Raw genomic sequence first — 12,057 nt, forward strand, 5'->3', positions numbered from 1 at the left:
ATAGCAGAAAATGCATCCAGCAATGTATCGACCACCCTGTCTTCTATGCCGTTCACTGCTGCAACTCTGAATCCTCTCGCTGCTGCTCCTCCTTCCTCCCAGCGTCCTCACATCATGAAAATGACACATTCTGATGAGCAGACAGACTCCCAGGAACTGTTCTTGGGCCCCTACCTTGATTGGGAAAAAAGGGTTTCTCTCACCGGAGGAGTTTGTCGTGACCGATGCCCAACCTTTGGAAAGTTCCCGGGGTCCGGGTGCTGAGGCTGGGGACTTAGGGCAACTGTCTCAAGAGCTTTCAGTGGGTGAGGAGGAGGATGATGATGAGACACAGTTGTCTATCTGTGAGGTAGTAGTAAGGGCAGTAAGTCCGAGCGGGGAACGCATAGAGGATTCGGAGGAAGAGCCGCTGGACGATGAGGTGAATGAACCCACCTGGTTTGCTAAGCCAACTGAGGACAGGTCTTCAGAGGGGGAAGGCAAGTGCAGCAGCAGGACAGGTTAGAAGAGGCAGTGGGGTGGCAAGGGGTAGAAGCAGGGCCAGAGCGAAGAATCCCCCAACTGTTTCCCAAAGCACCCCTTCGAACCAAGCCACCATGCAGAGGCCAAGGTGTGCCAAGGTGTGGATGTTTTTCAGTGAGAGCGCGGATGTACGATGAACAGTGGTGTGCAACCTGTGTCGCACCAAGATCACCCAGGGAGCCACCAGTACCAGCCTCACCACCACCAGCATGCACAGGCATATGATGACCGCCCCCGGGTCGCACCACTGCTTCTCCCCCTGTGCCCCAACCTGCCACTCAGATTCACCCCGCTCTCAGGACACAGGCATGAGCGCCTCCCAGCCTGCACCCACACCCTCACCTCCGATGCCCTCGACCTCATCCAGCAATGTCTCTCAGCGCAGCGCCCAGCTGTCGCTAGCGCAAGCGTTGGAGCGCAAGCGCAAATACGCCACCACGCACCCGCACGCTCAAGCTTTAAACGTGCACATTGCCAAATTGAGCAGCCTGGAGATGCTGCCATACAGGCTTGTGAAAACGGAGGCTTTCAAAAACATGATGGCGGCGGCGGTCCCACGCTACTCGGTCCCCAGTCGCCACTATTTTTCCCGGTGTGCTGTCCCAGCCCTACACCAGCACATCTTCCGCAACATCAATCGTGCCCTCAGCAACGCGGTTACTGGGAAGGTCCACTTAACCATGGACACGTGGACAAGTACTGACAGGCAGGGCCACTATATCTCCCTGACGGCACATTGGGGGAATTTGGTGGAGGCTGGGACCGAGTCAGAACCTGGGACCGCACACGTCCAACTGACACCCAGAATATCGGGTCCTTCCCCGGTTCTGCTTTCTGCTGCGGTCTATGCCACCTCCTATAAACCCTCCCCCTCCTCCTCCTACGCAACCTCTACCTCTCAATTAAGAAATGTGAGCAGCACATCGCCAGAAGTCGGTGTGGCGCGGCACGGCAGCACAGCGTTGTCAGCAGGCCGTGCTGAAACTACTCAGCCTAGGTGAAAAGAGGCACAGGGCCCCTGAGCAGTTGCAGGGTCTGACAGAGCAGACCGATCTCTGGCTTTCGCCGCTGGGCCTCCAACCGGGCATGGTCGTGTGTGACAATGGCCGTAACCTTGTGGCGGCTCTGTAGCTCAGCAGCCTCACATACGTGCCATACCTGGCCCACATCTTCAATCTGATGGTTCAGCGGTTTCTGAAAAACTACCAGCACTTATCTGACCTGCTCGGCAAGGTACGCCGCGTCTGCGCACATTTCCGCAAGTCCCACACGGACGTTGCCACCCTGCAACATCGGTTTCATCTGCCAGAGCACCAGCTGCTGTGCGACGTGCCCACATGGTGGAATTCTACGCTGCACATGTTGGCCAGGCTGTATGAGCAGCGTAGAGCAATAGTCGAATACCAACTCCAACATGGGCGGCGTAGTGGTAGTCAGCCTCTCCAATTCTTTACTGAGGAGTTGGCCTGGATGGCAGACATCTGCCAGGTACTCGGAAACTTTTAAGGAGTCTACCCAGATGGTGAGCGGTGATGCTGCAATCATTAGTGTCACCATTCCTCTGCTATGCCTGCTGAGAAGTTTGCTACAAAGCATAAAGGCTGACGCTTTGCGGTCGGAACAGAAAACGGGGGAAGAGAGTATGTCGCTTGATAGTCAGATAATAATAATAATAATAATCTTTATTTGTATAGCGCCAACATATTCCGCAGCGCTTACATAGACAGGGGGGAATACAGAAAGACAAAATACAAACATTACAGAACCACGGTTACATATAGTAATCAGTTGATGGAAACAATAGGGGTGAGGGTCCTGCTCCAACGAGCTTACATACTACAAGTAATGGGGTGATACAGAGGGTAAAGGGGCTGGAGATGTGCACAGTATGGCGAGGTGGAGAGTGAGCGATGCTATACACATAGACAATGGTCAGACATTTAGCCGTGTGACGGCAGAAACGGTGTGACTGCAGGAGCGGTTTATGATGGCTAGCAGGGATTGCAGTCATTAGGTCAGGGAGCATGTTATCAGGCAGAGTACAGAGGGGTTTGTTTAGGGAATGCGGTATGCCTCCCTGAAGAGGTGCGTTTTTAGAGCACGCCTGAAGTTCTGCGAGTCCTGGATTGCTCGGGTAGCCTTTGGTAGTGCGTTCCAGAGGACCGGTGCTGCTCTGGAGAAGTCTTGGAGGCGGGAATGAGAAGTTCAAATTAAAGGGGCGCTCAGTCTGGTTTCATTAGCAGAGCGGAGAGCCCGGGCTGGTTGATGGATTGAGATAAGGGAGGCGATATAGGGTGGCGCTGTACTGTGGAGGGTTTTGTGGATGAAGGTAGCGAGTTTGAATTGAATTCTGTATTTAACGGGCAGCCAGTGCAGTGACCGGCACAGGACAGAGGCGTCCGAGTAGCGGCTGGACAGGAAGATGAGCCTGGCTGCCACATTCAGGATGGACTGGAGAGGGTAGAGTCTGGTGCAGGGGAGGCCGATCAGCAACGAGTTGCAATAATCGAGCCGGGAGTGGATGAGGGCGACAATAAGCGTTTTTAACGTCTCCACAGTGAGAAAAGAGCGGATTCTTGCGATGTTCTTCAGAGAACCCTCATGTCTATATCTCAGCGCGTTTTGGAGGAGGAGGAGGAGCAGGAGGAGGAGGGGGAAGAGACAGCTTGGCCCACTGCAAAGGGTACCCATGCTGCTTGCCTCCCATCTGTTCAGCGTGTATGGCCTGTGAACGAGGAGGAGGAGGAGGATCCTGAAGGTGATCTTCCTAGTGAGGACAGCCATGTCTTGCATACTGGCACCCTGGCACACATGGCTGACTTCATGTTAGGCTGCCTTTCTCGTGACCCTCGTATTAGACGCATTCTGGCCACTACGGATTACTGGGTGTACACCCTTCTCAACATACGATATAAAGAGAACGTTTCTACTCTCATTCCCGAAGAGGAAAGGGGTTCGAGAGTGATGCAATACCACAGGGCCCTGGTGGACAAACTTATGGTAAACTTCCCATCTGACAGCGCTAGTGGCAGAAGGCGCAGTTCCGAGGGCCAAGTAGCAGGGGAGGCGCGGAGATCAGGCAGCATGTTTAGTGCAGGCAGGGGAACACTCTCCAAGGCCTTTGCCAGCTTTATGGCTCCCCAGCAAGACTGCGTCACCACTCCCCAGTCAAGGTTGAGTCGGAGGGAGCACTGTAAAAAGATGGTGAGGGAGAACGTAGCCGATCGTACGACCGTCCTCCATGATGTCTCAGCTCCATACAACTATTGGGTGTCAAAGCTGGACACGTGGCACGAACTTGCGCGGTATGCCCTGGAGGTGCTGGCTTGTCCTGCTACTAGAATCTTGTCAGAGAGGATGTTTAGTGCAGCTGGGGGAATCATAACGGACAATCGTACCTGCCTGTCAACTGCCAGTGCTGACATGCCTACACTTATAAAGATGAACAAAGCCTGGATTTCCCCAGACTTCTCTTCTCCACCAGCGAAGAGCAGCGGAACCTAAAGATTCTTTTCGCTGCAACCGCAGATAAAAGCACTCTTCTGTATCACCGGGAAAACGGGGCATTTATCTTTGTCAATCTGTCTCTGACATTAGTGCTCCTCCTGCTACTCCTCCTGCAGAAACAACACGTCATCATGCTAAACGGCCAATTTTTCTGCGGCCCAAAAGGCTCATTTACATCTATCAATGTTTTTACAATTTTTCTAAGTTTCAAAAGTATTGATACTTTAACATGAACCAATTTTTTCAACAGGGCTGCCTCCCGGCTCTGTTACAAATTAAGCAACAGTGAGCTGTATCTTTAAAAAAAATGCTTATGGGTTTCACCTGCCCTCTCGGTGGATAAATTTTTCAGAGGTACACTTGTACTCTTGGTACACTAATTTTTGGGGCCCACGCCTACACTCTTATCCAACTAATTTTTCCGGCCTTCGCCTACGCTCATGGTATCCCAATGTTTCAGAGGTTGGCCTATACTATTACTACAGAAATTTTACTGGGGTCTGCCTGCCTGCCTTTAATTCTGCTACAAGAAAGTTACAGGGATCTGTCTATAGTGTTACTACAGAAATGATACAAGGGTCTGTGTATACTTCTGCTACAAAAACGTTACTGGGGTCTGCCTATACTTCAACAACAGAAATGGCGGTGGGGTCTGCCTATACTGCTGCTACAAAAATGATACTGGGGTCTGCCTATATTTCTGCCACATAAATGTTACAGGAGTCTGCCTATACTTCTGCTACAATAATGTTACTGGGGTCTGCCTATATTTCTGCCACGTAAATGTTACAGGGGGTCTGCGTGTACTTCTGCTACAAAAATGGTACTGGGGTCTGTCTATACTTCTACTACAGACATGTTACAGGGGTCTGCCTATGCTTCTGCTACATAAATGTTACAGGGGTCTGCTTATACTGCTGCTACAGAAATGTTACAGGGGTCTGCCTATACTGCTGCTATAGAAGCGTTATTGGAGTCTGCCTATACTCTGCACCCTACCTTGGGTAGGGTGCAGAGTGCAGATGGTTTACCCCTTGCATTGTCGATAAGTAGTGTGTGGACACATGGAGTGTGTGGGGGCCACAGACAATCAGTCTGATGCCTGAAACAAGAGGGGAAACACCCACAGGTGTGGTCAGTGCTATAAAAAAGGGTTGTTCCCACTGCAGTGAGAGAGTGCAGGGCTGCCAGGCCCAGTGTGACAGCTCAGTGGAGATGTAGGGCTGCCAGGCCCAGTGTGTGACTAAGAAGGCCAAAGGTGGAGAGGGAGACGCTCCTCACCTCCACACCTAGGAGAGGTGTGTGTATATGCCTTGGAAATTCAGGCTGCAGTTAACCGGTGACTCCTGTTGTATGCAGTAGAGAGACGTTATGGACCAGGAACTACGTGGTTCCAGCAGGACCCCTGAAGTATGCCTGCCCTGGGACTAAGGGTCTGAAGGCACGACAGACTAAGGACCAGCTGTGATCTGGACATCCACAGGTCTGTGCAAATCAAGTGGACTTGTTGTTGCGGTTGCCTTCAACCCTGTGCAGGACTTTACTGAGGGGACTCTAAAAAGGACTGTGAAAGGATGTTTAAAAGAGACTTTTGTTGTTGCAAGTATTTATTATTTATCTGGAGACCCAGCCGTTTATGTTGCTGTTAAAGATTGTATGAATAAAGTGCAAGTAAAGAAGAGAAGTGACCGTTTGGCGTGATATGTAACCCCCGTGTTGTCACAACTGCTACTACAGAAATGTTACTCGGCTCTGTCTATACTGTTACGACAGAAATGTTACTGGGGTCTGTCTATACTGTTACTACTGTAATGTTACAAATACTGGGCTCTGCCTGTACTGCTGCTACTGAAATGTTACAGGAGTCTGCATATACTGCTGCTACTGAAATGTTACAGCGGTCTGCCAATACTGCTGCTACATAAATGTTACAGGGGTCTGCCTATACTGCTGCTACTAAAATGTTACAGGGGTCTGCCTATACTTCTGCTGCAGAAATGTTACAGGGGTCTGCCTATACTTCTGCTAATGAAATGTTACTGGGGTCTGTCTATACTGTTACTACAGAAATGTTACTGGGGTCTCCCTATACCTTTGCTTCAGGAATATTACAGGGGTCTGTGTATACTATGGGTGCACCAAGTCTTCCCATCGCGGTGTTCTACCTATCTGGCCCAAAAAAAAAACAGACTGACTAGGGCATGGATTGTGGGCTGAGGCCAACATGTATTTCCTCTCATGTAACCTCAGCTATCCAGGGCACTGCAATGAGATTTCTTTATGTACTGTCTGTGGGTTCTTGCTAGCCACCCATGCTGTGGGTGCACACAGACTTGCCATAGCGGAGTTGTACCTGCCTGACACTTTTAAAAAATACTCAGAATGTCTAGGGCATGGCGTGTGGGCCACAGCCAACATGTATTTCCTCTCACGTAACCTCAGCTATCCGGGGCACTGCACTGGGATTTCTTTATGTACCGTCTGTGGGTTCCTGCTAGCCACACATGCTGGGGGTGCACACAGACTTGCCATAGCAGAGTTGTACCTGTCTGTCCCCAAAACACTGACAGACTTGGGTAGGGTGCAGAGTGCAGATGGTTTACCCCTTGCATTGTCGATAAGTAGTGTGTGGACACATGGAGTCCCCATTGCTATGTCACTCGCAGCACCTTGGGCCACACGAGGTGTTTGCTGGGACAGAGGCTGACCCAGGGCCTGCTCACATACTTCCCACACAGAGTATTGCTGCATTGTGGAGATGTGTAGAAGTGCTGGACTGGCAGCAGACTCCTATTTATGCCCATGTTTGCAGCTCCTGACGGAGGTGGCAAAGGATGGAATGAAGATGAAACGTCAATCTATTATCAATTCTCAACAGCATTGTGGGCTATCGCCCCGCCCCTTTTGAAGAGGGTCGCTGCCTAGCCCTGCCACCCTCTGCAGTGTGTGGCGCCGGTTCTTCCTCATGGCAGATGCACTTAGAAATAGACATGAAGGTGGTGTGGCTATGAGGCCAGCGTATGGCATGAGGGCAGCTGAAAGCTGCGTAGGGCCACTTTTGTGTGCGCTGCGGACGCAGGGTTGTGCGGGGGGGTTGGGCAGCATGTATCCCAGGAGAAGAGGCAGCGGTGTGTCCCACAGGCAGTAATTGTGCTTGGCTGGAGGTAGTGTGGTGCTTAGCTAAGGTGTGCCTTGCTAATGAGGGTTTGTCCGAAGTAAAATTTGTAAGGAGGGGGGCATACTCTTGCCGCTATTGTGGCTTAATAATGAGACCTGGGAACCTGAGATGCAGCCCTGCATGTTGCCCCTCGCTTGCCCTATCCATTTCTGTGTCGTTTCCATCACTTTCGTAGCTTTTGCAGATTTTCACAAATGAAAACCTTAGCGAGCATCTGTTATATACAAAAATGCTTAAGTCGCCCATTGATTTCAATGGGGTTTGTTACTCCAAACGAACTCTCGAGCATCGCGGAAAGCTCAACTTGAGCAACAAGCACCCGAGCATTTTGGTGCTCGCTCATCTCTAATGTTTAAGAACACTGGGCTCAGTACAGAACCTTGGAAAACATTGGAAAATATAATTTTATATTATAGAGTTGCCTTACAAATTCAAAATGGCAAACTTTTGGGTGTGGATGGTCTGGAGGTTCCTGTAGGTGCGAAAAATGGTGGGATCTGGGGAGATGTTGAGGTGCCTAATGGTGCAGGAGAGGAGATTGTGATCCGGGAGTTGGAGAAGGGAATTCGTAGAGAGGGAGGCGAATCATAGGCAAAGGAAGATTAGGTCAAGAAAATTACCTTCTCTGTCAGTGGGGAAGTAGGAGAGCTGTGATAGGCCAACGGAGGAGGTGAGGGTTAGAAGTTGAGAGGCAAGTGGGAAGATGGGGATGTTGGGGATGGGCATGTTGAAATCCCAGAGGATGGGGCTTGAGATTTCACAGGACAGGGAATGAGGGAGCCAGGCAGCAAATTAGTCCAGAAACAGGTGGATGGAACCCAGGGGCCAATAAATTACTGCAATACGTAGAGGGAGTGGACAGAAGAGTCGCAGGGTATTTACTTCAAAAGACGAGAAGGTAAGAGAGGGAGCTGGGGGAGTAACCTGGAAGGGGCAATTGAGCGCGGGGCAAGAGAGAACACCTACTCCTCCGCCATGCCTGTCTTTCGATCTGTTGGTGTGGGAAAACTGCATGCCATCATAGGACAATGCAGCGGAAGAGGCAGAATCAGACTGCTGTATCCTAGTTTTGGTGAGAGGAAGCAGATTTAGGAGCTTGGTGGTGAAGTCATAAGAGTAACAAGGTAGCGAGGGTGAGCAGATGGTTGGGGGATTTGTGAGGGTGGCTGTGGTGTTTCTTGGTAGTTAGAGGAGACGGATGCATTAGAGGAAGGTGAGAAGCATGTGAGAACTATTCATGGATGAGGAGAGCATGGAGGGGCTGATGTAGGTACAGTGTGTTGGGGCTGGGTGTAAAAGTAAGGTGTAGCGACAGGCAGTGAGAATGTAGGTAGAGGTTAGTGCAAGGATGAGGGTGTTAGTGTTAGAGGGAAACTTGCTTCCTGCCCTGTCGAATCGCCATATCGAGGTACGCGGTACGCTCAATTTAGCAATAGAGTAGGTCAGGCAGGGTGTGTGCGGAGCAGGCAATGGCAGGTGTTGGGGGGGCGAAGAGAGCAGTCAGTGCAAAGAGAGGAGCATAGCATAGACAGGGACAGGACAGAGCATGACAGGAGTGTAAACAACACAAAACATGAGCATTAACATAGCATGGCATGGGCGTGGACAATATGAAGCATAAACATCAGCATGGATGAAGTAAAGCATGGGGGTGAGCTAGACAGTTTTTGCGGATAGTGATGAGGCACATGCAGGATAGAGCAGGCAGAAGTGTAGATTAGTGGAGAATAGGTGCCGTCTTTGCGGGTGGTGAAGCAGTGGAGGGATGAAACAGTCTATGTAGGTTGTGGATAAGGCAACCGAGTTGGGAGCAGAGACGAGAGGGTTGTGATGGGGCAGAGGACAGCCTCTGAAGTCTCCTACCCTGGTGTCTGCTGGAGTTGGTGGCAATGATGAACACACTAACCTCGCCCAATGGCAGTGGATGCAGAGCAGGAAGGCAGGCGCAGCTTCATCCCGGTGGTCAGCCATCCCCTTGGATAATGGGTAGAAATAGTTCAGGTGATGAGGCGTGTAGAGTGGAATGGGGCAGGGAGGCAGCTTTTGGCAGGTCTTACCCCAGCGTTCGTCCTCAGTGGAAGATTGCGGTGGAAGCCATGGGAGGATTGCAGTGCTGTTTTGGGTACAAGAAGAGCAGCAGTGCAGATTTCTCCACTTTCCTGGTGGTCAGGTGGATCCTTGTTGCATACTGGGGTGTGCAGAGGTGTCCGAGCATCCAACCCCTGCAGGACTTCGTCCTGGCAAATTCAGTGGCACTGATGTCCCCTCTTCTCCTGATGGCTAGGCAGGACAGTGAGGCTAGGTGCCAGGGACAGCCCAATGAAGAAACCAGGAAGGACAATGGCACTATACAGCTGCTGTGCATGGAGATGCAGATGCAGCCTGGGGTCAAGATGGCAGTGGCCAGGATGGAGCAGCACGTGGAGTGGAGGGGGATTCCTCTTGTCAGTGCTCCGCTGGCTCACAGAGGAGAGTACAGACAGCCTCTCCGCAGCTGTTGGGCAGGACAAGCTTTGGTAACAGGAGAAGGAGCAGGGAGGCAGTGAGACGAAATCAGCTGTAGCAGGAGGGGAGTCTGTGGGTCTTGGCAGTTTAGGCAGTGAGCACCGTGGTATGCAGAGGGCAGTTCACCGCCGGAAATCTCACTGCTGGCCGTCCCCAGGCTGCCTGCATCTCCAGGGGCCTCCTGGCGGTACTGGGGGCCTCCCTGCTGATGTTAGGGGTTTCCCTGAGGTCTCGGGAGCTCCAAGACGTGCATGCACGCAGGTCAGCTGCTGGTAGTCTTAGACAGGGGTCACACAGGGCGGATTTGCCGCGGTTCTGCCGCAGCAGATCCGCCCGCGGCAAAACCGCCCGCGGCCGCTAATTTTGTGATTAGCCAGCCATGTGGACGAGGTAATCCGCTGCGGTACATCCGGTTGAAACCGCGGCTGCGGCCGCCGCAGCCGCGGTTTCAAAAGAAGCAGCATGTCTGTTTACAGTCGTTTTTTTGTTTATTTATGTTACGGCCGCGCTCTCCTCTATGGGAGAGCCGGCCGCAACGGAAAAGCATGCGGCCGGACCGCTTCAAAGCCGCCGCGGCTTAAACCGCGGCGGTTCTCCCGGCGGAAATCTTGCGGTTTTTGCTGCAGCCAAACCGCGAGATTTCCGACGAAAATCCGCCCCGTGTGAACCCAGCCTAGCTATCTGCCTTCTTTATCTTCATCAAAGCTTTCTTCAACGTTGTAGTGTGTGTTCTCTGCCTGTACGTCCTTGGACTTGGGAGGCTCCTGGGAACAAGAACGCCCTCGTGGCCCAATAATTCTGGTCCTGTGGTCTTCTGCCGGCAATAACCATTATCCCCTGGTTGGCCTATATCCTCCTACACATGGGCATCACTTTGTGATCTCATTGCAGGTTGTGACTATGGAGGAATAAAGGGAGAGTGATATTGGTTCCTTATGGTTGCAGCGGAAGCAAGGCTGTGCATCATGGTTGCCCTCCTGTCAGGATCCTGCAGGTACACTGGGCATTGATAGATATACCTGTCACTGTGCAGGATCAGCATCCGCCTCCAACTGATATCACCATCACTTGTCACAAAGGGGTTAAATATAAATAATTAACATTGATATAATCACCAAACTGGAGCGCTCACCTTCCAGGAAACCTTTTCCCTTTGGATATTAAATAATTCGGTATGTTCCTGTCTTTTATCTGGGTATATCAGATGATGTAAGGCATGAGCCACAATATACACTGCAGAGTACACACTGAATGTGTATCGGAAATTGTCCACATCATACAGAGAGCGATCTACATTACCGAGAACATCACTTTCATTACATGGCCTCCATAAGTCATCAGTTCCAATACAACAAGAAAGATGCTGTTTCCATATATCAAACATTAACTCAGCCTCCGGATATTTTAGAGGACCGGCTGTCAGTAAATGTCCCTTTAATCCTGGAATTCTTCCTTCATGAACAGTGAGCTGTAAAGATCTATGAAATGTATTCAATTGGATTAACTCTTCAGGAACAGTAGATGAGAGTATGATTACAACCTTCCTGGCTTTGATGAAGCGAGACAATAAATAGTGCAATGAGTCTAAGCCATGTGAGGAACCAACAAATAAAATAACATCACAATGGGTCTTCCTGATGTGATACAACACCTTCCTTGAGGTCACAGAGGAGACAATATGATGATAATTACTGACAGATTCTATATAAGCTACGCAGATGCCGCTCTGTGTTATCATGTTGTAGACCTCCATGTCGGCTCGTCGGCTGCTCTCATCGTCTACCGTCACCATCCCCACCCAGCTCCAGCCGAAATGCTTCAGTAGCAGAACAACAGCTTCATACTGAGCCGACTCTTCAGGGACTGTGCGATAGAAATAAGGGAACCGGAGCTTGTTGGTAAATGCAGGATCCATCGCTCCATAGCTGATCTGTGGGGAGAACATCAAACCACCAGGAATTCTCAACTTCAATTTGAATAATAAAATCATAATCCAGATTATTTAGGAAACTTAATTCCCTGATGAACAGCCCTTCATGTACATTAGATTATTCCTCAATGTGGTCATGCACTTGGGTGATGGAGAACAGTGGTCTCCTATTCTATTGCGTGCCGAGGGTCCCATATTTCAGAACTAACATGTTTCATGTACCCGGTGACTAGGTGATACATTTTTACTTTTTAATTTCTATAAAGACCATCATTACATCTAACACTTCACTTTCTGTTCCACCAGAGACAAGTTATACATTGTAGTACATCAATCTCCAGGGCTTTGCGCTCAACTGTATTTTGTGAGACTTTAGTTTTCAAAGCTCACAGCACCAGATAAATGATAGGGTAAT

At 50.5% G+C, this 12,057-nt stretch overlaps 1 protein-coding gene across 1 annotated transcript in view; it reads right to left on the reverse strand.

Moving 5' to 3' along the window:
• Nucleotides 1-11,627, reverse strand: part of LOC136577440 (vomeronasal type-2 receptor 26-like) — a 66,739-nt gene extending 55,112 nt beyond the window's left edge. The window contains exon 1 of the mRNA XM_066577660.1: nt 10,845-11,627. Within this exon, the coding sequence (XP_066433757.1) occupies nt 10,845-11,627 (783 nt within the window). The remainder of the gene's footprint in view (nt 1-10,844) is intronic.
• Between the last annotated feature and the right edge of the window lie 430 nt (nt 11,628-12,057).

This window comes from Eleutherodactylus coqui, chromosome 1 (genome assembly GCF_035609145.1).
Source record: "Eleutherodactylus coqui strain aEleCoq1 chromosome 1, aEleCoq1.hap1, whole genome shotgun sequence".
Taxonomy (NCBI): Eukaryota; Metazoa; Chordata; class Amphibia; order Anura; family Eleutherodactylidae; genus Eleutherodactylus; species Eleutherodactylus coqui.